The following is a 19,667-nucleotide window of genomic DNA, read 5'->3' as shown; positions in this document are numbered from 1 at the left end:
TGAACAAGTGAGAACGGCCTCGGCTCGTGAGCATGCCATGTCTCGCACGAAGAATGGGGCGTTCTCCGCAAGAAGATCGATGCGAGGCGATGTAACTCCATCCGCATGGCCAGCAGTCGTAGCGCGAATACCAAAAGCATGCTCGTTTCGTCGTTCACCGAATCCCCCGATTTTCTTGCCGTGATATGCACGATTGGTGCTCAAAAAATACCGCGTGCAGCCCGGCTGACATAGTTCGTTGAGGCTGTCACTGTCCTTAGACGCTGTCCTCGAAGTCGGTCTTTGGGGGCATATCCTTACAGGCCGCTAAGGTGGTCCTGCGGCGCCTAGCGCTTGCAGACGAGGAAAATTCCGTAGGACACGCTGCAGGCCGCCGCAAACTGGATGCTGTTCATTCAATGGTCTTGCATTAGTTCTGCCGAGAAGAACTTGCGCGGCCATCACAGCTTGGCTTGTATTGGGACTGCCGATCCTCGTTGGGTGTTGAGATGAGGGGTAGAGCACCTGCAGATCCACCAAAAGATCTCCGGCGGCCCGATCGAGCTGCCCATCGAGCTGCCGACTATGATGTTCGATGGTGTTCTGAGAGTGTCGCTGGACGGGACGGAGCGAGCGAAGACCAAAGCTTGATGACACAGAGCTTGCGGAATGAGAGAGATCTGAATTCGCAAATGAGCGTCTCGGCACCGTACTCGTTTAATGGGCGTGCAATGCTCGTGTGTCTTGTCAATGTATTATGTAGAGGACTCGGGGGTCGAAGAAAATGTAGGTGCCTACGTAGGTTAAAATGGAATTCATGGCGTGCCTTTGCGAGGCAGCCGTGGAGCGGGCGTTGTAACGGCTCGGCAGTGCCAGATGGCAGGTGCTTCCAGGCAGGCCAGGGTCCACGGGCGTGTTGGTACTCGCTCCATTGGTTCATACCTGGTAGTACACAGCAGCTTTCAATTGGCCGCGATCAATGGACAACCACGACACTTCAATGGACGCGCAGGGTCCACCGCTGTCAAATATCCGCGCTATTAGCACCAGCTCTCCATCATCTCTACACGCCCACGACGCCACGCTTGCCTACGGGCTGCGCGCGATGCGGCCAACATACAGTAGTCTGCTGTGATCAAACGCGCGCACCGCGGTAGTGCTTACACCCCTACCCAAGACGTCGATCGCAAATCCCATCGAGACCTGCGATTCGTCGACGCCAAAAAGAGTATCCGCTTCGACAAGACAACGAATCTGACCTCGGCTTTCTGGAGGCACGCTCCTGTGATGTCGACGACGATGGCTGTTTTCTACGCCTCCACTAGTCTCCGTGAAGACGTGCGTCGCGGATTCGCGAGTGTCCTGGTTGCAGTTGGGGAAAGCGAGAGAAAATCGAACAGTCGTATATCTGTCCATGATAAGCAGAGCCCATCATGAACGATCGGCCTGAACTCATGCTTCCTGCCATCAACGTTATTTCTCCTTGACGGGAATCAAATTGCTAACGCTCGAATTTCGAAGTGATGTCTCACCGCGTGTGGTTTCTGCCAGCATTGGCCATCACGCTGCTGCAAGGACAACTTGTGTATACCCAATCCCTTGCCAATAACTCTCCATGTCCGATTTCGTGCAGCTGGTCTGGCCTCAGTCCTGCCGCCTGGTCCTATCATCATTCTCTGGATGAGCTCGAAATTTGCAACGGAACTGTGCTTATGGAAGTTAATATCTACAACGATGCCCGCGATGCACAAAACCAGCTCTACTTTCGAGCCTGCACCATGACAGGAGGCGAAAACGAGCCCGATGTAGAGGCTCGGTCATCACAATATAGCGCGGTGGCCCCCGATGCCAACCCTCGCCAGGAACCAGACTCGCATCCAAGGCTGGCCCAAAGACAGGCGCTTTCTCTCAATGACACAGCGCCGTTGGCCGCGGTACTGTACCTTACAGAGAGGAAAGCTGGAGTTGAAGCCGATGTTTCAGCCGTCCAGTTGGCAGTGAAAGCTATCGGCATCTACGTCAAGTCCTCTAAAGCCACTGATGTCGCCATGTTCGCCAGAGTCAAGAATATCATCGCCGGGGTGTATGTGGGCGCCCAAGTTGACGCACTCAGCGCTACCGATGTGATCAACAAATACTACGATCAACTCTCCCAGACCCCTACGCAATCACGACTGGCCGTCCAAACCTGTGAGCGATCTAACTCCACGGCCGCATCCCAATACTTTGGCATCACCTACGGTATGGTGAATGACTTCGCCGCTGTTCAGGGAGCTGTTCAGGGATGGGATCGAGCGCAGTGTCTCGGAGGGGATGAATTCAAGCCCTGGACCGGGGTCAGAGTCAAGCAAATTTCTGGCACGAAGGTTTCGATTGCTCCAAAAGACAGCTCGGAAAGTGCTGTATCGCCAAGATCTCGCTTGGTGGCCAGAGCTACATGCTCCTATACCCAAGGTGAGTGAGCCTTGAGCTCCGTCTACAAGTTTGACCTCGCTGACCTTCTCATTAGTACAATCCGGCGACGGTTGCTATGCAGTGGCGCAACGATGCGGTATATCGCAAAGTGACCTCCAAAAATACAATGGGGGAGGTTCTTTTTGCTCAACGCTCAAAGTTGGACAGGTAGATATCTATCAAGTCAGAAGTACCCTGATTGAAATTGCTGACGCGCCATTCAGTATGTTTGTTGCTCTGCTGGAAACCTTCCCGACTTCACCCCACAACAGAATACAGACGGTAGCTGTTTCTCATACACGGTCGCTGCAAACGACTATTGCTCAGCTATCGCGCAGGCTCACCAGATGACGGTTCAAGATATCATTGACCGTAACCATCAGACCTGGGGTTGGGAAGGCTGTGCAACACTATATATTGGCATGAAGATATGCTTAAGTGCAGGAATCCCGCCGTTCCCAGCCAACGTTCCAAATGCCATTTGTGGACCCCAGGCAAACGGAACTCAGCCTAACTCGAATGTGAATACATGGGCTAACCTCAACATGTGTCCGCTCAATGCCTGTTGTGATGTGTTTGGGCAATGCGGGATAACCTCCGAGTTCTGCGTCGCAACTCCAGCGTAAGGAGATCAACGACCTTTGTGATTATCAAGCTTCAAGAACTGACTGAGCTTGGCTTTAGTGACACCGGAAATCCAGGAACCCGGCAGCCCGGCACTAACGGATGTATATCGAACTGTGGAACTAACATCGTTACTTCCGCGAGTCCAGCTACCTTTGAGCGAATCGGTTACTACGAGGCTTTCAACTTCGACCGACCATGCGGCCATGTCTCGGTGAACGCGATCCCGGATCGATATACCATTGTTCACTGGGCCTTCGCAAGTATTTCCAGCACCTTCCGACCCTCCGTCTCTCCGTACGAAGCCGCCTGGGCCTCATTTAAGCAACAGACTCGATTCAAGCGCATTGTATCTTTCGGCGGTTGGACGTTTTCTACAGCGGTATGTATGACCCCTGTCCATTGTCGCTAAGCCTGCACCTCTGACGAATCAAAACAGCCGAGTAGCTACAATATTCTCCGTGAGGGAGTCATGCCTGCGAACAGGCAGAATTTTGCCAACAACCTCGCTAGCTTTGTGCAAAATGAAGGGCTCGACGGAGTTGATATCGATTGGGAGGTAAGAACTTCTTATTCCTTTTCCCGTAGCAATTACTAAAGACTCTTTAGTACCCTGGCGCTCCGGATGACGAGGGAGAAAATCTTCCGCTTGACTCTCCTTACAGTGCCTTGAACTATCTCGAGTTTCTTAAGCTTCTCCGAGCAGCGCTCCCGAGCAAGTACTCTATATCTATCGCGCTTCCGGCCTCATACTATTATCTGAAAGCTTTTCCCGCCCGCGAGATAGCGTCACTGATCGATTATTTTATTTACATGACCTATGATCTGCATGGGTATGTGAAACTCATCCTCCAACGGATGACAACTCATTAATGCGCGACTAGGCAATGGGACTACGGCAATCAGTTCACGAATCCTGGATGTCCTACCGGAAATTGTCTTCGCTCTCAAGTGAACTTTACAGAGACGGTCTCTGCGCTTTCGATGATTACTAAAGCAGGGGTAGGTTCACTGTTGATGCCGCAGAATTCTGCCGGTACTAACCCGCATTCAGGTGCCAGGTTACAAGATCATGCTTGGTCAGCCTCTGTACGGAAGGAGCTTCCAGATGAGCCAGGCGGGCTGCTACACTGAGCAGTGTACATACACTGGTCGTGCGAGTGGAGCAACCGCTGGCAAATGTACTGGTAAGACTGACCTTGGTCCCAGATCACCGAAAGCTGAAGAGTCTAACGTTAACAAGGTACCCCCGGCTACCTTTCCAATACGGAGATTTATGAAATCATCAACAACGGTCAGCACAAAGTACAGCAATATACGTCTCCAATCGCTGGTGATATCCTTGTCTACGACGATACGCAATGGGTGTCATGGATGTCAGGTCCAACGTATGATGGGCGGAGCAATTTTGCGAAAGCACTCGGGCTTGGAGGAACATCGGACTGGGTAGGTCGTTATTTGTACCACCGCTTTGGCCCTGCTGATGCTTTTTACCAATAGGCCATTGATCTCAACATCACCGACCCCAATGCGGATAGTGCCGGCGGAAGCACTGGAGGAAACAACGGCGGTACTTCCGGAGGGAATGGGAACACTGGAACCGGCAGTGGTGTGGTCTCAGTCGATCCGGCAGTATATCAAAACCCCAGCCCGATTATCAGCTGCTTGGCACCCTGTACGCTCGTCATGCCGCCGTGGACGTTACCATACACGACGACGATCCAGCCCACGCCCGTCACGACAACGATCACTAATGTCTGGCCTTTTGTGTCAACTTTGAGTGGCATGGTGACAACGACTGTATACGTCTCGAACGTAAAAGGTATGCCAACAGAGACAGTGCTACGATAGTGCCTGATCTAATTGTGCCGTCTAGAAACCGTCATTTCTATCCCACCGATCACAACAACTCAGATACCTCTCTATAACATCCCGTGGACGCAGACAGCGGATTCGATCATTCCTCTGAGAAGCAGCATTCCGATCCCTCCAGGTAAGAGCAACAGCATGGGGAAGACGAAAGTTTATCAATACTGACATCATTCCAGTGACGCTTTCGCAAGAATCCACGGTCATCACGACCAGCGGCACCACCACAACACTTCGAGGCATTTACTACACTTACGAGTTCGGACCATATCCTTCTGTACCGACTCTGCAGCCCGGACAAACCACAACCACAGTCGCAGCTATACTATTTCCAACAGGATGTCCTGCCTGTGTGCCAGTCGTCACGATTCGGCCTGGTCCCCCGCCACCTCAATGCGTTGTTGGCTGCGGCACAAGATGCCAAGTCAATTGCGACCCAACACCAGTGCCCCAAGGGTCCACCACACAAGAGAACAAGCCGAATGGCTGTGTGGGAGCTGGTTGTTCTGGAGGTGGAGGTTGCGTCGGCGTCTGCGGTGGGACCGTGAACGGGGGTCGTGGCGGTGGTGGAGGTGGAGGTGGACCGCCTGGTGGCAACCCCGACCCACAGAACGAGCCGAGTTCTTGCTCCCCGAGCTCCACCGTGACGGACTGTTCAGTCGATTGCAATGTCGGTCCAGATTCTAACGGCGATGCCACCACTTCCTGCTATAGTACGACGTGCTCGCAAAGAGTCGGTTGCCGGGCCACAGGTACAACCACCACCGATGAAACAACCACTGCATGTCCTGTGGAGCTACCCGAAACGGAGACAGCCTGGCCCGGTGGTCGCATTCCAAGGCTAGGAGACGGCGGCGATTTCGGGACCATCGTCGCCCTTGGCTATCTGCAACCTCAACAAATGCCGATGGCGACCAGTAGCCCCACTGCCTGTCAGCCACGCAGCCCACCCGCATCAGACGTGTTCTATCTATTCCACGAGACCTATCGCAGCTGTTCCGGTGGGTTCTGTGGCGACACAGAAATGCAAGCTGGCATCGTGGCTGGTTCGAATTGGAACTGCGACGCCTTGGCGGCAGTCAACTTCGACAACACCGACCTCAGCAATTACCCACAGGCTCTCGGCTCTCCGGAACCGGGCACGTTCAAATACATGCCGGCGACCTATGTGTTGCAGGACACCCAGCACGTCTGCGGCACCAACACCCTGACATTCACCGCACAATGCGACAGGTGAGTCCCATTGCGGGTTGTTCAGCATAGCTTGTGGACGTTTACTGACCATGGGAATCACAGTACATATTTCGTCACCAGCGAGGGTCAGGGCGGTACGGCGGTGTGCGCTTCCAGTCCGGATATCTTGCCAGCTGCCATCTCGGGATGTAACGCAGATGGAAAAATCGCGAGCTTTACAGCGGATTGGCGCTGCCAGGGGAACATTTGTTGAGCGGGGAGCCCAGGTCGGTCCCGTCGGCTCTTTGTCCTTGAAGCAATTCCCTTTGCGTTCGCTTGTGATTATTTGTCGCGAAGAGTCGTCTACAACCCCGCCAGATTTATCTGTGAGCACGGCGTATTGAGGGCGTGCGTCATGTGATTGAAAACCACTCACTTCCCGTGCTCACTGATCATGGCTGCCCGGGAATTTCACGCCCATCTTGTCGTTTGCAGGATTCTCACCACATTGGAAGTGCCTACTCCACATTTCAATCAAATCAAAGCCCGCCAGCTGAATGCCCTCGGGTTGATTTCCTGCGGCATGAATCCTCGCAGCAGCCCTGTCCAAGAGCCCGATGACCGTTCTTCGCGGCCGGAGATAGCTTCTGTCGAGCACGAAAAGCCTCTACCAAGCTGGCCAGACTCTGTTCGAAGACATGACCTCCGTGCTGATGTCCAAACGCGTCCCATTTGTGACTACCAAGTCGGATGTGCGTAGTGTAGCGCTTTCGACCAGTCCTGAGCGATTGCAAACGTGTCTGCGATCCAGCAATACATACGATGTCTGGGACGTGGATCTTATGCACAGGGCATCTGTACATGGTACTGTACATACTGTATTAGGGTGCGCGGGAGGTCGAGTCTGCTCCCACGCTTCACATGTGTGCACCGACCGCCGGGCGGTCAATTATCCGCGTAATTGGTTTGACACCCACAGCACGTGGGCACAACCGGTAGCGGCCCAGATTCAAAGTGCAAAGGATCCATGGATTTATTGTACTGTATGACGAAATTCGCTGCAGCGAACACGGACATCTTCAAAAGACGCAGTCAATGGACATTCGTTCGTACAATGATCGCGATCGATTGCCGTACTACAGTATCTGGTTCATGTACAGATCAATTCATGCGCGTGCGGGTTTTGGTGTGGCCATGATTATTAGAGGAAAGCTCGGTTGTCAGGCACGCCGTCTTCCAACCCAATACCGCCTCCGCCAGTCATCGCCAAGTTGATGACCCTGCGCCGACCGCGAACTCTAAAATGTTGTACAGTAGATCGCTTCGTCGCCAGTGAGCTCACCATAGCTCTGATTACGACATTGCAGAAATCGACTGTAAGAGCCACCGTGTCCGCAAGCTCTCGAAATCTCTTGGACATGCATAATTATTGGACCTAAGATTGCTTTTTAAGATTCCCACACATTGCCTTTTCTTTCATCCTTCTCCAGAGGACGAATACTCCATCTGCTCGCACACACGACATCGCCGCTCGCTGTTGCATCTCGACCCGTACCACAGGCGCGCAACCATGGCATACGCACGTAGACCTCCAGTCAACACAGCGGCAATTCTGCCCGGTCTGTTGCTCATCGGAGCGACGGCTTCTTGGTTCTTCTTCGAATTCACCGCCATCAAGGCATACCAAGCGACAGACTACTATGATTGGGCGATTGAGTCGATTAGCGACCTCTCGGTGACTTACAAGCAAGTCCACCCTCTCAAGCATCATACGGTGGTCTCAGGCCGCGCCAAGTTTCTGAACTTTGGCATCCTCCTGAACGCCGCACTATTCGCTGCAGGACAATTGGGCTTGCTCTACGTCACCCGCAAGGGTGTCGCCTCTTCGGCGAGCACCGCGAGGAAACTCCGAGTGTTCCTAACGCTGCTTTTTGTGAGCGGCTTGACTCTGTTGGTCACCATTCACGGAGGCCCTCGTGAGCAAAAGACTGGCCTCGCTGGTTGGCATTGGAACGGCTGGAGCTTGGTAGCGATCGCATCAAGCCTGAACTCCATTCTCGCAGGCTTGGTGCCCGGCCAGATCGGTAACTCGGACCGCGACATCTTCTATCGCCTGCTGAGCGTCGCACTCGGCCTCTGGACGGCATACAGCTACTACCAGTTCCAAACTCTGACTCCCTGGAATTCTCAAACAAAGATCGGCCTCTGGCAGCGGTCGATCATTTACCCTCAACAGGCGTGGCAAGCTGTCACCGGCTCCGAAATAATCCTTGCCATAGTAGGCGCTGCCATTAAAGACTTGGATGAGAAAGAGGCGGCGAAGGAGTCGACGAAGAAGTCGGAGTAGAGCACTGGCAGACGGGTCATTGCAGCCTAAGTTTCTGGTTGGTTAGATCCGTGGTTCGCGAAGGCGTCGCGTGTTTATTCGTGCATTTCACGATCACTTATGAAGAGACAAAATAAAATATGCATTTGGGTCTGCGTCCGCTTTTGACGTCAAGCGAGTGATAGCGGCTCGTGCCCACAGAAGAGCCTGGGTTTTGACGATACCTAGGTACCTAGATAAGCCCGAACCTGAACAACACGCGTGAGTCACCCAGCAAGACCAATAGCTTTAGTTTTTATCGAGAGTGTTCCATGGAATATATCCATATGAAGATTCACATTCAAATGCCTTGCGCTTGCATTTTATTGGGTCCTCTCGCAATGGCTATCTGGGTCAAACCCTAAGCTTACATATGTCGGGTCCACGGGTCCACAGGTCGCGTCACTGCAAGCTCGCGCATAGCATCTGGAACAAATAAATTCCACAGCCAGCGCGAGCAAGCGGATTTTGAACTTTGGAGCCATTGCCTTTCGCGACCATGACCAACATCGATGACTTGTTCAAGAAACCCGGATTGCCCATCGGATCAGCAAAACGCAAACTGGAAGTTCCTGACGCTCACGAAGTGTACAAATCAACAAAAGTGTCGAAAGATGCATCGCCAAACGGTCGCCAGGCGCATGCTGCGTCTGTGGACGATGACGAGGAAGACCTAGAAGCAGGTCCAGAACTTCCTCCAGCTGAAGACGACAACGGCGACGACGATGACGGACGGTTCTTTGGGACTGGGATGACTCGAGAGGCGGTGGATGCATTGGACTACATTGACGAGCAAGAGGATGCGGAGCTGCAAGAGGAGAAGATTGATTCTGCGTGGTTGCGGAGGCTGGCAACAAGCTTTGAAAAGAAAATCACGAAAAATGCAGAGCTACGAGCACGGTACGAGAGCGATCCGGAGAAGTTCATGGCATCAGAAGCAGAGCTCGATGCAGAGATCAAGACTTGGAGTCTCCTTAGCGAGCATACGGAGTTGTATGGAGAATTTGCTGCATCAGGGACGGCGGCTAGCTTGGTTGGGCTACTCGCGCACGAGAACACAGACATCGCCATAGGCGCAATCGAAATCATTTCCGAGCTCCTAGATGACGATGTTCAGATCGAGCCGCCTCAATGGGATGCCCTCACTACTGCGTTATTGGACTCAGACCTTCTGGAACTTTTGATGAGTAATCTTTCGAGACTCGACGAGGACAATGAAAGCGACCGGAGCGGTGTATATCACAGTCTATCAGTGTTGGAGCACCTCGCAAGTCAGGAAGCCGTCGCCGAGAAAGTGGGACAAGACAATGTCCTCGATTGGTTGTGCAAGAGAATCGCGAGAGCGGAGTCTCTTATGAGCCAGAATCAGCAGTATGCAGCAGAGGTACTACAAGTCCTACTTCAATCGTCACATGTCGTACGCAAGCGACTCACGACCGACAAAATCGACGGTGTTGATCTTTTCCTGCGACTGGTGGCCAGATATCGAAAGCGCGACCCGCCAAAGGACAGCAACGAGGAGGAATTCACCGAAAACATATTCGACGCTTTAGCCTGTGTTGTCGAGATCTCGGAGGGAAAGACGAAATTCGTACAGTGTGAGGGTGTGGAGCTCTGTCTGCTGATGCTCAAAGATGCGAGCAAGAGAATCGCATGTCGGGCGACCCAGATTCTCGATCATGCCGCAGGTGGGCAGAGCGTTGAAGCAGTGGCAGTGTGTCAGAAGATCATCGAAGCTGCTGGGCTGAAGCCGCTGTTCGCGGCTTTCATGAAATCAAATGACCACGAACTCATCGAGCATCTTCTCGGCATCTTCTCAGCATTCTTGCGCGTTCTCCCAGGGGACTCGGCCGAAAGAATTCGGACTCTGGCAAAGTTCGCCGAGAAGGATTACGCAAAGGTCGCGAAGTTACTACAGCTACGCAAAGAGTACGTCCAGAGGGTCGAAAAGACAGAGAAAGATCTACGAGCCGATCAGTCGTTGCTCGACGAAGACGAGATCGAGGAGAGAGAAGTCGAATGGTACCTTTATAAATTGGACGGAGGTCTCTACCATCTGCAAATCGTCGACACCATCCTTGCATGGCTCATAGCAGAGAGTGCCGATGTTAAAATCAAGGTGAAGGAGCTGCTCAATGATGGTGTCGCATCCATCCGTGCATCCCTAGAAACCCAGCGCGACAATCTCGACAAAGACATAGCGGACAACAATGACACTCGAGAAATGCTTGATACACTCATCAGCTTTCTCGAATGACGATCTGTTGACAAGTTTCTTTCATGGTTTTGACGGGCAGAAGCCGCGAGGCATGCAAGCCAGCCCTGGAGGGCTACACTACGTACCCCACAGCGGTAGATCCGCTCTCGTTCATGAATCATGCGGGGGACACTTAGCAGACTCTTGCGACTCTTGTTCTGGACAAGGATTTGAGGCTCTTGATACCGAGACCATCTGCACCCATGTGCCCGACTAAAACAAGTGCCCATACAGCCCATTAAAGTGAATTTCACAGCATAATATAATCATCGCAGGATATGGCGTCCGCTTCCAAGTACGTGTGCACGCAGAGCTATCCCATGGATCCCATCTAACAGAATGCAATTAGTTTACCCGCAATTCGCGCATGCCTCTTTGACATGGACGGCTTATTGCTCGACTCAGAAGATAAATACACCATCGCTACCAACGAGGTTTTGCGCGAGTTTGGCAAACCGGATCTGCCATGGCATATCAAGGCTCAGATGCAAGGTCGACCTGCACCCTTTGTACGTATCAAACGGCTTCGACAAAAGTTCCACATTGTACTAACCTGGATTAAAGTCCGGTGATATCCTGTTCGAATGGGCGCAATTGTCAGACAAGATATCGCGAGAGGATTACGTTAAGAAGGTGTCGGCTAGTCAGAAGAGACATTTCCCAAGCTGTCAACCTTTGCCGGGTGTGGAATCACTACTTCAGACTCTATCTTCACGAACGGCGCCGGCGATTGAGATTGCTCTTGCTACCAGCAGCCATTCATCGAATTTCAAATTGAAGACGGATCATCTCACTGATCTATTTTCCGTCTTCAGCCAGGAGCATCGCATTCTCGGCGACGATCCTCGGATCCCTAAGGGACGTGGAAAACCGGCGCCAGACATCTACCTGCTTGCATTAGACACCATCAATGAGCGGCTCCGGAAGGAGCAACAACCGGAGATTAAGCCCGAGGAGTGTCTTGTCTTCGAGGACAGCGTACCCGGAGTCGAATCCGGGAGGCGAGCCGGCATGCAAGTAGTATGGTGTCCCCATCCCGGTTTGCTGCAAGAGTATCGCGGACGGGAGGAAGAAGTCTTGGCTGGCCTGACTGGCGAGTACAAAGACTTGACACAGCCTTCCACTTCAGAGGGCACATCTTCCGGTACCCCGAACACACCAAGTGCGGGTGCCACTGGTCAGATTGGCGATAGATACGCGCGCTTGGTCCCTACACTGGAGAACTTCCCCTATGAGAGCTATGGTATCCGGGTGCAAGATCAAGGTGCCAAACGAGCGAGTCATGTTTAGATTTCTACGCTGGGAAGGCATTCCAGGCGTGCTCAACTCGCACTGCCTTACATGAAATCGCTCTCACAATAAAACAATCGATGAGATGGTTGAGGTCGGTCAGTGTCACGTTGATGAAAATCTTTTGAGAAAATGATCGAGCAATTCTGGCACAGATGTTGTGAGCGCGTGTCGCGCACTTTTTTCGCACTGCAGCGAGTTGCAACAAACTCGGGGTCGCTTTCGAGCAACCAGCGATTCCAATCGTATGAGCGCGACAGACGGCATATTCCAGCTCGTTGCAGATTACGTATGCGCACGTCGGATGCTTGCCTTATAGGCTGCTTACTACTACGACTGCCGGAGCTGGAATCGTAAGCCGTTTGCGACACGTGCAGATCTTGCAAGCATAGTTGGCCCATGGACACATGCCCCTGGATTATGACCGAATAAACGGTTCGGTGCAGGTGTGACCGGTCAGCCCGTTGTTGCGAAGCCAGCATATGCTTCAGTAGCTAGGTAATCATTGATCGATCATTCTTGTCCGATTGCTGGTTAAGCAGAATCCAACATGATGCATCGACGGCATCTAAGCTGTAATAACAGAGTTCATCTGACAAACTCGGGCTTGTATCACTATGTATAAAGATTTCAAGGGTATTAAGTAGCTCGTGTTGGGTAGTGAAGTGGCTCATGCGAGCTCTCCCACAAAATCCGAGCATCAGTTTATGACCAGAAATTCGGGAGCTGCAGGTGGAGGAATTCGCTTGCCGAATCCGCGCAACGTCACTGGCTGACTCAAATTCATCGGCGGGAAAGCTCGAATCTCTCAAGAATGCTCCAGGGCTGTGTGTAATGCATGCACATCGAATCTACCATCTCTGGACAGGGAAGATAACCACTCCTTCTCCATACACATTGTTCACCTACAGTACTTCTCGCAGGTCGTCAATCATTGCATATACCTGCGTCTGAGGACCCCTTTCACGACACCTATCACAGAGATCATATCTTTCACGCCGGACGTGCTGCACCCGGATTGCTCGGAGATCTCACCAAACCAACTCTATCTTTCTACTGCGGGATAGTTCATCCGGATCTTCGATCAATCATTCGCTACACGACGCATCCTACAGTCACTCAGATCTTATCATCTTGCTGCCCACACCCTGATCGGACTCGTCGGTAGTCTGCTGCACACTGGGCCCACTTCGCAGCCTCGAACCACAGACTCGGCAGACACTTGCGGCAGAATAGTATCCTTCAAGAGTTACGATCAAATCGCTTCCGCGCCGGAGTCCCAAAATCATGACCGCGATACAGTAAGAGAAGAAGAAGACAGACGCGCACGGCGGAAAGTCGAAATGGACGGAGAGACGGAGGCGCATCGCGAGGAACGGCTGCACGCGTTATGGCGACAGCTGGATCCAAAGCAGACCGGATCCCTCGATCTTGCGAGCTTGAAAGCAGGACTCGCACAGATGCAACATCGTAAGCGGACCAGAGCGAATGATTTCAATGAGTGACGCTGGCTAACCAAACATCACACTGGAACATAGCCCTTCGGGATGCCGATTCACTGATAAGGGAAGTCCTTGCGGCAGCCGACATTGACCGCGACGGTAGAATCTCCTACGATGAATTCCGCCGATTCTGCACGCAGACAGAAAAGCAATTGTGGCAGCTATTCAAAGCAATCGACCGCGACCATAGTGGGGAGCTGGACAAAGCCGAGTTGTCTGCTGCTTTCGAACGCGCAGGGCTGACTGTCTCCAATGCACGCATCGAACGGTTCTTCAACTACATTGACAAGAACCGCGATGGCACCATCGACTTCAGCGAATGGCGAGGTGAGTGGAGCTGGGCGACATCTGCTTATTGGGTAATCCAGCTGACAACACATACGCCTCTCAGATTTCCTTCTTTTCCTTCCCGCTAATTCTCCTGGCCTCAAGGCCGTCTTTAATTACTACCAAACCACCGCTAAGCTTACTGCCGAAGGAGATGTGCATATGGCCGAGGAGTCGGTGCATGGCATAGGTATGCTGCTCGGTTTTCTCCAGCGCTCTTTGTTTGGCTCTTTTTCTCGAATTATTGCGCCAAGCACTCATCGGAAAGGCGCGTCTGATGCTCACGTTATCGCCGTGCCGCCCCGAGACGGGAGTGCTCCTGCTCAAGTCTTCCAGGACGAGAACGACGACGAAGACGTCTCAGAAGACGACCCGCACATTCCATTGAAGCCCGCGCGGCGGAAAGAGCAATTTGATCATAATGATGCGCTGCAGCACGATGACAAATTGCAGCTGACACTGACCGACTTCGTGCCGGAATTAGGGTATTTCTTAGCAGGTGGTTCCGCGGGAATTGTGTCCAGGACCGCTACCGCGCCTCTCGACAGGCTCAAGGTGCACCTGATCGCGCAGACGGAGAGCGCTTCTGATGCGATTCTTGCGGTCAAACAAGCGAATCCAGCACAAGCATTACAAAGCAGTGGTAGAACCCTGTGGAGAGCCTCAAAGGAACTCTGGGCTGCTGGCGGTGTTCGAAGTCTCTTCGCCGGTATGTACAATAGCCGCGCGTGATAAAGGCAACTTACTGACACGTTTCCGAAGGGAATGGTATCAACATTCTTAAAGTTATGCCGGAATCGGGTGTCAAATTCGCGGCGTACGAGGTGAGAGCATACTGAGCTTCCTAAAACGTGAACGACGGCTGACGCAGCTGGGATTACAGGCTTCCAAAAAGCTCATTGCGAAATGGGAAGGACACAACAACACGAAGAAAATCTCTTCTTGGTCGATATTCGCAGCTGGTGGTCTTTCGGGAATGGCCGCACAAGCAGTCGTGTATCCCCTCGATACTCTCAAATTCCGCATGCAGTGTGAGACAGTCGCCGGTGGCGAACGCGGCAACACTCTCCTCATCCAGACTGCCAAGAAGATGTGGGCGAAGAACGGTATAGTGGGCTTTTACCGGGGTCTGCCTATGGGGCTCGTCGGCATGTTCCCATACGCTGCTATCGACCTGGGAGTGTTTGAGTCCTTCAAGAACTGGTCCATCAAGCGGAACCGTCGACTGCATCCCGAGCTGAAACATGATGAAGACGCGTTGCCAGGAAATTTCACCCTTGCAATTATGGGCGGCTTTAGTGGAGCGATCGGGGCGAGCGCCGTGTATCCCATTAATCTGCTGCGTACTAGGTTGCAGAGTCAGGGCACGAGTGGGCACCCCAGGACCTACACAGGTATCGTGGACGTGACCCGCCAGACGCTGCACGGGGAGGGCGTACGAGGCCTGTTCAAGGGATTGATTCCGAACCTGCTCAAGGTCGTGCCGGCGGTATCAATCGTAAGTGATGACCTCATTCGCGACAAACCGCAAGATCGATCAACTTACTGACCATGACATGCAGACTTATGTCGTCTATGAGAATAGCAAGCGCTTCTTGCATTTGACCTAGACGACCTGGACTTGTGCGAAGCATTGCGCTTGCTAATATTTGGGAAGATGGCGAGATTTCGACGCCATACATCAAGTTGCCCACCGCGCTCATGATCGAATGACGAACAGGCAACGCACAATTCCACATCTCCTCCATGACCAAAAATTGCGGTTCGTTGGTCTTTGCTTGCGGCTGCCAAACGTTGCAACGCTTCACTGCATTGACTTGCTTCGGCTACATTGCGTCACTCGCGACGGGTCACCACTGCACGCTATGCAGATCGATAGGGCCAACGAGGAACAAGTGAGCGGATTTCGCTACCACATGCCAGTATCATGTTGATGGAGGATGCCCTCACCGGTACATTTTTGCGCCTTTGCGAGACGGAACGAAGGCTCATTTGGAGACCTCAGAATTTGCGGCTCCTGGATCGAAAAAAGACCTGTGCATATCGTTCGTGAAACCCCTAGTTCGAGACAGCGTCCTCTTCACTTCTACCTCAACATCTATCCGAGCGGACCTATTTTTGTATGTATGACTACCCCGTAGACCGGTTCACCTGTTTGATGTCAACCCCTTCTTCGGGACCAACCACCTGCGCGAAATGTCGTTGAAGTTGATGCCACGCAGTTAGTGTTTGCATCATCTTCAACTGGGCGTTTAACAAATTTAGCGTAGACCGCAGTTTGCTCCTGTTTGAGTTTAGCGGCGATCTGCGTTTCCGTGGCTTTGCTGGTCGTGCGGCGTAAATATTCATCCGATTGCGCGACGGTGGCTTGCGCGCGGCCCGGAGACGATGGACTGAGAGTGTCAAGAATAGAATGCGTCGAACAAAATCATGCCGTCTGCCGGGAAAACTGGCTGCCTGACCTCTAATGGGACATTCTGCGATCCCTTCGCGGTCGAATGGGTAAATTCGACATGCGTCTAGCTTGTTGCGCATGAAGATCTCCTATACACGGACACGGACACTTGAACATCGAGCTGGCCTCGACGTGAATGTATATATACTGCCAGTCAAGGAAGCAGTTTTCTTTTCTCCACATCATCCCTATCGTCAAGAAAGTAGCAACCATTCGAACACGAAGAGATCGAGTCTTAACGCTTCCAATATAAAGGCTTTCTTATTACCCTTACGTCGTCAGCAATGCCGTCCGGCAACAAGAAACCATTCGTCCCGCTCTTCGCGCCGACCTCGACTCGACCGCTGTCTCATTACAATGGCCCTGCAGCTCCCTATTCGGTACGAGGATTGCGTCTCTGCTGGCCCATGCTTCACTCCAGACGGTTCACTGATTCTCCTTGTGCTTACAGTTAATTCGCGACCAATTCTCTATCACGACATGGCTGAGCATCGGCGCCGTACTTCAAGGTGGATTATTTCTGGTTGCTGGGAGACTCGCTCTCATCCCGGCACTCGCACTCGTGCTTTTTCGCGCCCTCGACGCATATGCCGTTGTTACTGGATGGAAAGCCAATCCTTGGACCAAGGACACCGTCCTCCAACATGTCTCGGCGCAGTTCCCCGACGAAGAAGGTCGCTTCGGGCCCGAGCCAGCAAACCAAGATGTCGTCGTGCTCCTGATTGGAACGCGGTCCAACAGCCCGCTTGGCCTCCTCTCCCCCGGCTTCAAAGAATTGGGCGAATACTTCAGTAGCATGGTCAAGTCTTTGGAGGAGAAACCAGAAGAGTACGGTTTCCTCGGCATGACCTCGTGGCTGAACTCCTCCGATCGTGCCACGCAAAGCGAGCTCATGAACGTCGCGTATTTCAAGTCAGTCGAAAGCCTGTACGCTTTCACACATGGTCCGGTGCACCGCGCGGGCGTCGAGTGGTGGGCAAAGACCGTCAAAGAGCACGACCACCTTGCCATCTGGCATGAGGTCTACCATGCCCCCAAAGGCCATTGGGAAAACATCTACTACAACAGTCATCAAAGCGGCATCCTTTCCACGACGCACAAGATTTACGATGCCGCTTCGGGTTCGGAGATGTGGACGAGCCCGGTTGTCGATGCGGGTAAAGGAGTGTTGAAGACGAGCGCTGGCAGAATGGGCCGGACGCAACACAATGATGATTTGATTGAAAGCGTGGCTGAGAAGTATTAGGCGACGAAGATTTACAAGGCGGCATTGACTCTAAAATCTAATGATCCAACGGTTTTTTGTTTCCATGCCACACACCGACTTTTATACAGCATTTAATTACATTCGATTCGGTAAAATTGCCGCTGGTGCAGTCCAAACCACCAGTGGTCCATCCCAGGCTATCTCAATTATTTGACATTGCCGTCCCACGTTTGATCACATTGGCCGTCACACTCGTTTCAATCATATCTTCGTTATAGTTCAATCATTGGTCCATATCTTGAGAGCTCACTTCAGCTGCGAGAGCTTGTTTGCCTCTCCGAAACCCTAGAGATACAGTCAGCCAGAGGATTCTCAATATACGCGAGTTAGCTATTCACGATATCAACGTACGTAGATCGGATTGCCCAACATGTTCAGAGCATAGACGACATCCATTGTCTGTACAGTCTTTCGCCCGGTGTTCTCTGGCAATTGGTCAGCACAGCTCGAGGCGATGTGGGGGACAAGGCCGTGTTGACAAACGCACCTACGATAGGAATGACCTTGTTCAGAATCTGCGGTACTTCATCAGTAAGTCGCGCGACCATGACCTTATACTCGGCACTCCATACATCTTCAAGTCGTTGCTTTACGGCCATGCGAACGCTAGGGTAGATCGCAGCAGAGATGCGCTTGACGCCACCGCGACGCGCCAACCGTCGAATGTCGCCGCGCGTGATGCCTTGGATTGTGTCTTTGAGGATTTTGCTTTCGGACCGATTTTGTCAATTGAACCAGCCTCGGCAGCATGATGGTGCATTCTCATAACCTACCGATGTCTTTTGGTGGCTGATTTGCCGTGTCCAAGACCAATTCCGCCAATGCCGTGACTAGTTTTAGGGGGAGCGTTGATGCTTGTAAATCCTGAAGGAGGAATAGATTTACCGCCAGTGTGGTTCTTATGTGGCACGTCCGATCGAAGTAAGCCAAAATTAAAGAGCGATGGCATCGCAAGGTCACGACAAAGCCTTGTCTGGACCGCCGACTGCGATGATGTCGACAGCTCAGCGATATCGTTGGAATCTCACGAGGCGATAGTGGAAAATCGTGAAGTTGGTTGTCGAGACGCGCTTTGTCAGAGGAAGGCTAGAAGGTGTTGGGTATTGGCATGCGATATCTTACTACAGTATACAATTGTTGTGACTTCGCTGTTTCACTTGTTGGTTAGTGCAGCACAGTACATGTAGTACAAGTACCTGCTGGTGCCCGCGCTTATTATGTCATCTTCTGCGTCGAGCTGTCAAATCCCGGTGTTCTTATTCAACATCGAACTCGTAATAAATGCACGTCCAAAATCAATGTACTAGGTAAGATCTGAGAATGAGATCTAACGTCTTCATCACTCGGACCCAAGAAGACCACCTCACTATGGCCTCGGTGTCGCTCTGCTTGACATATCGAACCGACGACCACGAAGTCTCGGACTTCAAGTGACGGAGGGCTGGGCTATAGTGCCCTCGATATCACTTCGGCGCTTATTTCCGTTGTTGCTGTTGTTGTTGTTGTTGTTGTTGTCGTCGCCGTCGTCGTCCACATTGGCATATTGCACTTTCCGCTTAAGCCTCACGCGAGAATTGACACAAACACAAGAATGCATGTCGAGGCAAGTTCGAAGAGAGCTTCGTGTTCAACGCACGTCGTCCTCCCTTGCTGCCAAAGGTTCTAGTTGAGTCGCTCGTTGTGTCGGCACTGAAAAGCATGGTCAGAATTCTCTCATGGTCACTTTCGTGGAATGCTGTCAGTAAATCACACACAGAAGTGCTCTTGTTTGCTCAGAAACTTCGTCTTTCAAGGACTGTGATGGTTCTGGTGCTACATAGTGACACATCATCCCTCGCCTGGACGATGGAGGTGTAATATTGAATTCGGCCACGTTCCCAATGGCACAGCGATAACACAGCCTTCTAGCTGAATGTAGAAGGTGGACGGCAATGTGCAACAGATCGTGGACTGCTGCAAAACATCTGCTGTCATTCACTCATACGAGTTGGTCCCTGAGACGTCGCATGGACGCAAGTTCTCCAGTGTTACCAGCCAAGAGGGTTGGTTCGGAAGCACAGGACTGAATACGTCAAGAGGACTGCTCTTGAAGACTTAATCATAGC

The 19,667-nt window shown here is 52.2% G+C and overlaps 8 protein-coding genes across 8 annotated transcripts; 6 read left to right on the top strand and 2 right to left on the bottom strand.

Moving 5' to 3' along the window:
- The first annotated feature begins 1,308 nt into the window (after positions 1-1,308).
- Positions 1,309-6,585, top strand: K489DRAFT_251165 (glycoside hydrolase family 18 protein). Its single transcript, XM_033599959.1, has 13 exons — positions 1,309-2,433; positions 2,489-2,601; positions 2,658-3,055; positions 3,118-3,439; positions 3,497-3,616; positions 3,667-3,890; positions 3,942-4,059; positions 4,112-4,244; positions 4,301-4,503; positions 4,558-4,879; positions 4,934-5,050; positions 5,106-6,159; positions 6,223-6,585. Exons 1-13 carry the CDS (start codon positions 1,503-1,505, stop codon positions 6,371-6,373), a joined length of 4,206 nt encoding a protein of 1,401 aa, XP_033458626.1. The 5' UTR covers positions 1,309-1,502; the 3' UTR covers positions 6,374-6,585.
- A 1,084-nt stretch (positions 6,586-7,669) lies between these two features.
- K489DRAFT_411039 (uncharacterized protein) lies at positions 7,670-8,446 on the top strand (the record flags this gene model as incomplete). The annotated part of the gene is made up of 1 exon (XM_033607770.1): positions 7,670-8,446. The coding sequence occupies one exon, from the start codon at positions 7,670-7,672 to the stop codon at positions 8,444-8,446; it is 777 nt and encodes a 258-aa protein (XP_033458625.1).
- Positions 8,447-8,963: 517 nt separating this feature from the next.
- On the top strand, positions 8,964-10,721 carry K489DRAFT_359286 (DUF1716-domain-containing protein; the record flags this gene model as incomplete). The annotated part of the gene is made up of 1 exon (XM_033602598.1): positions 8,964-10,721. One exon carries the CDS (start codon positions 8,964-8,966, stop codon positions 10,719-10,721), a length of 1,758 nt encoding a protein of 585 aa, XP_033458624.1.
- A 139-nt stretch (positions 10,722-10,860) lies between these two features.
- K489DRAFT_251169 (HAD-like protein) lies at positions 10,861-12,035 on the top strand. Its single transcript, XM_033599960.1, has 3 exons — positions 10,861-11,016; positions 11,071-11,230; positions 11,286-12,035. Exons 1-3 carry the CDS (start codon positions 11,000-11,002, stop codon positions 12,009-12,011), a joined length of 903 nt encoding a protein of 300 aa, XP_033458623.1. The 5' UTR covers positions 10,861-10,999; the 3' UTR covers positions 12,012-12,035.
- A 1,319-nt stretch (positions 12,036-13,354) lies between these two features.
- On the top strand, positions 13,355-15,450 carry K489DRAFT_389473 (mitochondrial carrier; the record flags this gene model as incomplete). The annotated part of the gene is made up of 6 exons (XM_033606510.1): positions 13,355-13,481; positions 13,550-13,840; positions 13,905-14,549; positions 14,603-14,664; positions 14,724-15,338; positions 15,403-15,450. 6 exons carry the CDS (start codon positions 13,355-13,357, stop codon positions 15,448-15,450), a joined length of 1,788 nt encoding a protein of 595 aa, XP_033458622.1.
- A 1,129-nt stretch (positions 15,451-16,579) lies between these two features.
- K489DRAFT_389472 (uncharacterized protein) lies at positions 16,580-17,541 on the top strand (the record flags this gene model as incomplete). The annotated part of the gene is made up of 2 exons (XM_033606509.1): positions 16,580-16,675; positions 16,747-17,541. 2 exons carry the CDS (start codon positions 16,580-16,582, stop codon positions 17,539-17,541), a joined length of 891 nt encoding a protein of 296 aa, XP_033458621.1.
- Positions 17,542-17,582: 41 nt separating this feature from the next.
- K489DRAFT_381580 (histone H4) lies at positions 17,583-18,642 on the bottom strand. Its single transcript, XM_033605161.1, has 5 exons — positions 18,336-18,642; positions 18,135-18,270; positions 18,050-18,077; positions 17,914-17,987; positions 17,583-17,847 (listed from the first exon to the last, which is right to left on the bottom strand). Exons 1-5 carry the CDS (start codon positions 18,509-18,511, stop codon positions 17,809-17,811), a joined length of 453 nt encoding a protein of 150 aa, XP_033458620.1. The 5' UTR covers positions 18,512-18,642; the 3' UTR covers positions 17,583-17,808.
- A 250-nt stretch (positions 18,643-18,892) lies between these two features.
- K489DRAFT_381578 (uncharacterized protein) lies at positions 18,893-19,239 on the bottom strand. The gene has a single exon (XM_033605160.1). The coding sequence runs from the start codon at positions 19,157-19,159 to the stop codon at positions 18,989-18,991; it is 171 nt and encodes a 56-aa protein (XP_033458619.1). The 5' UTR covers positions 19,160-19,239; the 3' UTR covers positions 18,893-18,988.
- Between the last annotated feature and the right edge of the window lie 428 nt (positions 19,240-19,667).

Source organism: Dissoconium aciculare (assembly GCF_010015565.1).
Source record: "Dissoconium aciculare CBS 342.82 unplaced genomic scaffold K489scaffold_8, whole genome shotgun sequence".
Taxonomy (NCBI): domain Eukaryota; kingdom Fungi; phylum Ascomycota; class Dothideomycetes; order Mycosphaerellales; family Dissoconiaceae; genus Dissoconium; species Dissoconium aciculare.
Note: the sequence above shows the minus strand (reverse complement) of the source record. Positions and strands in the feature narration are given on the sequence as shown.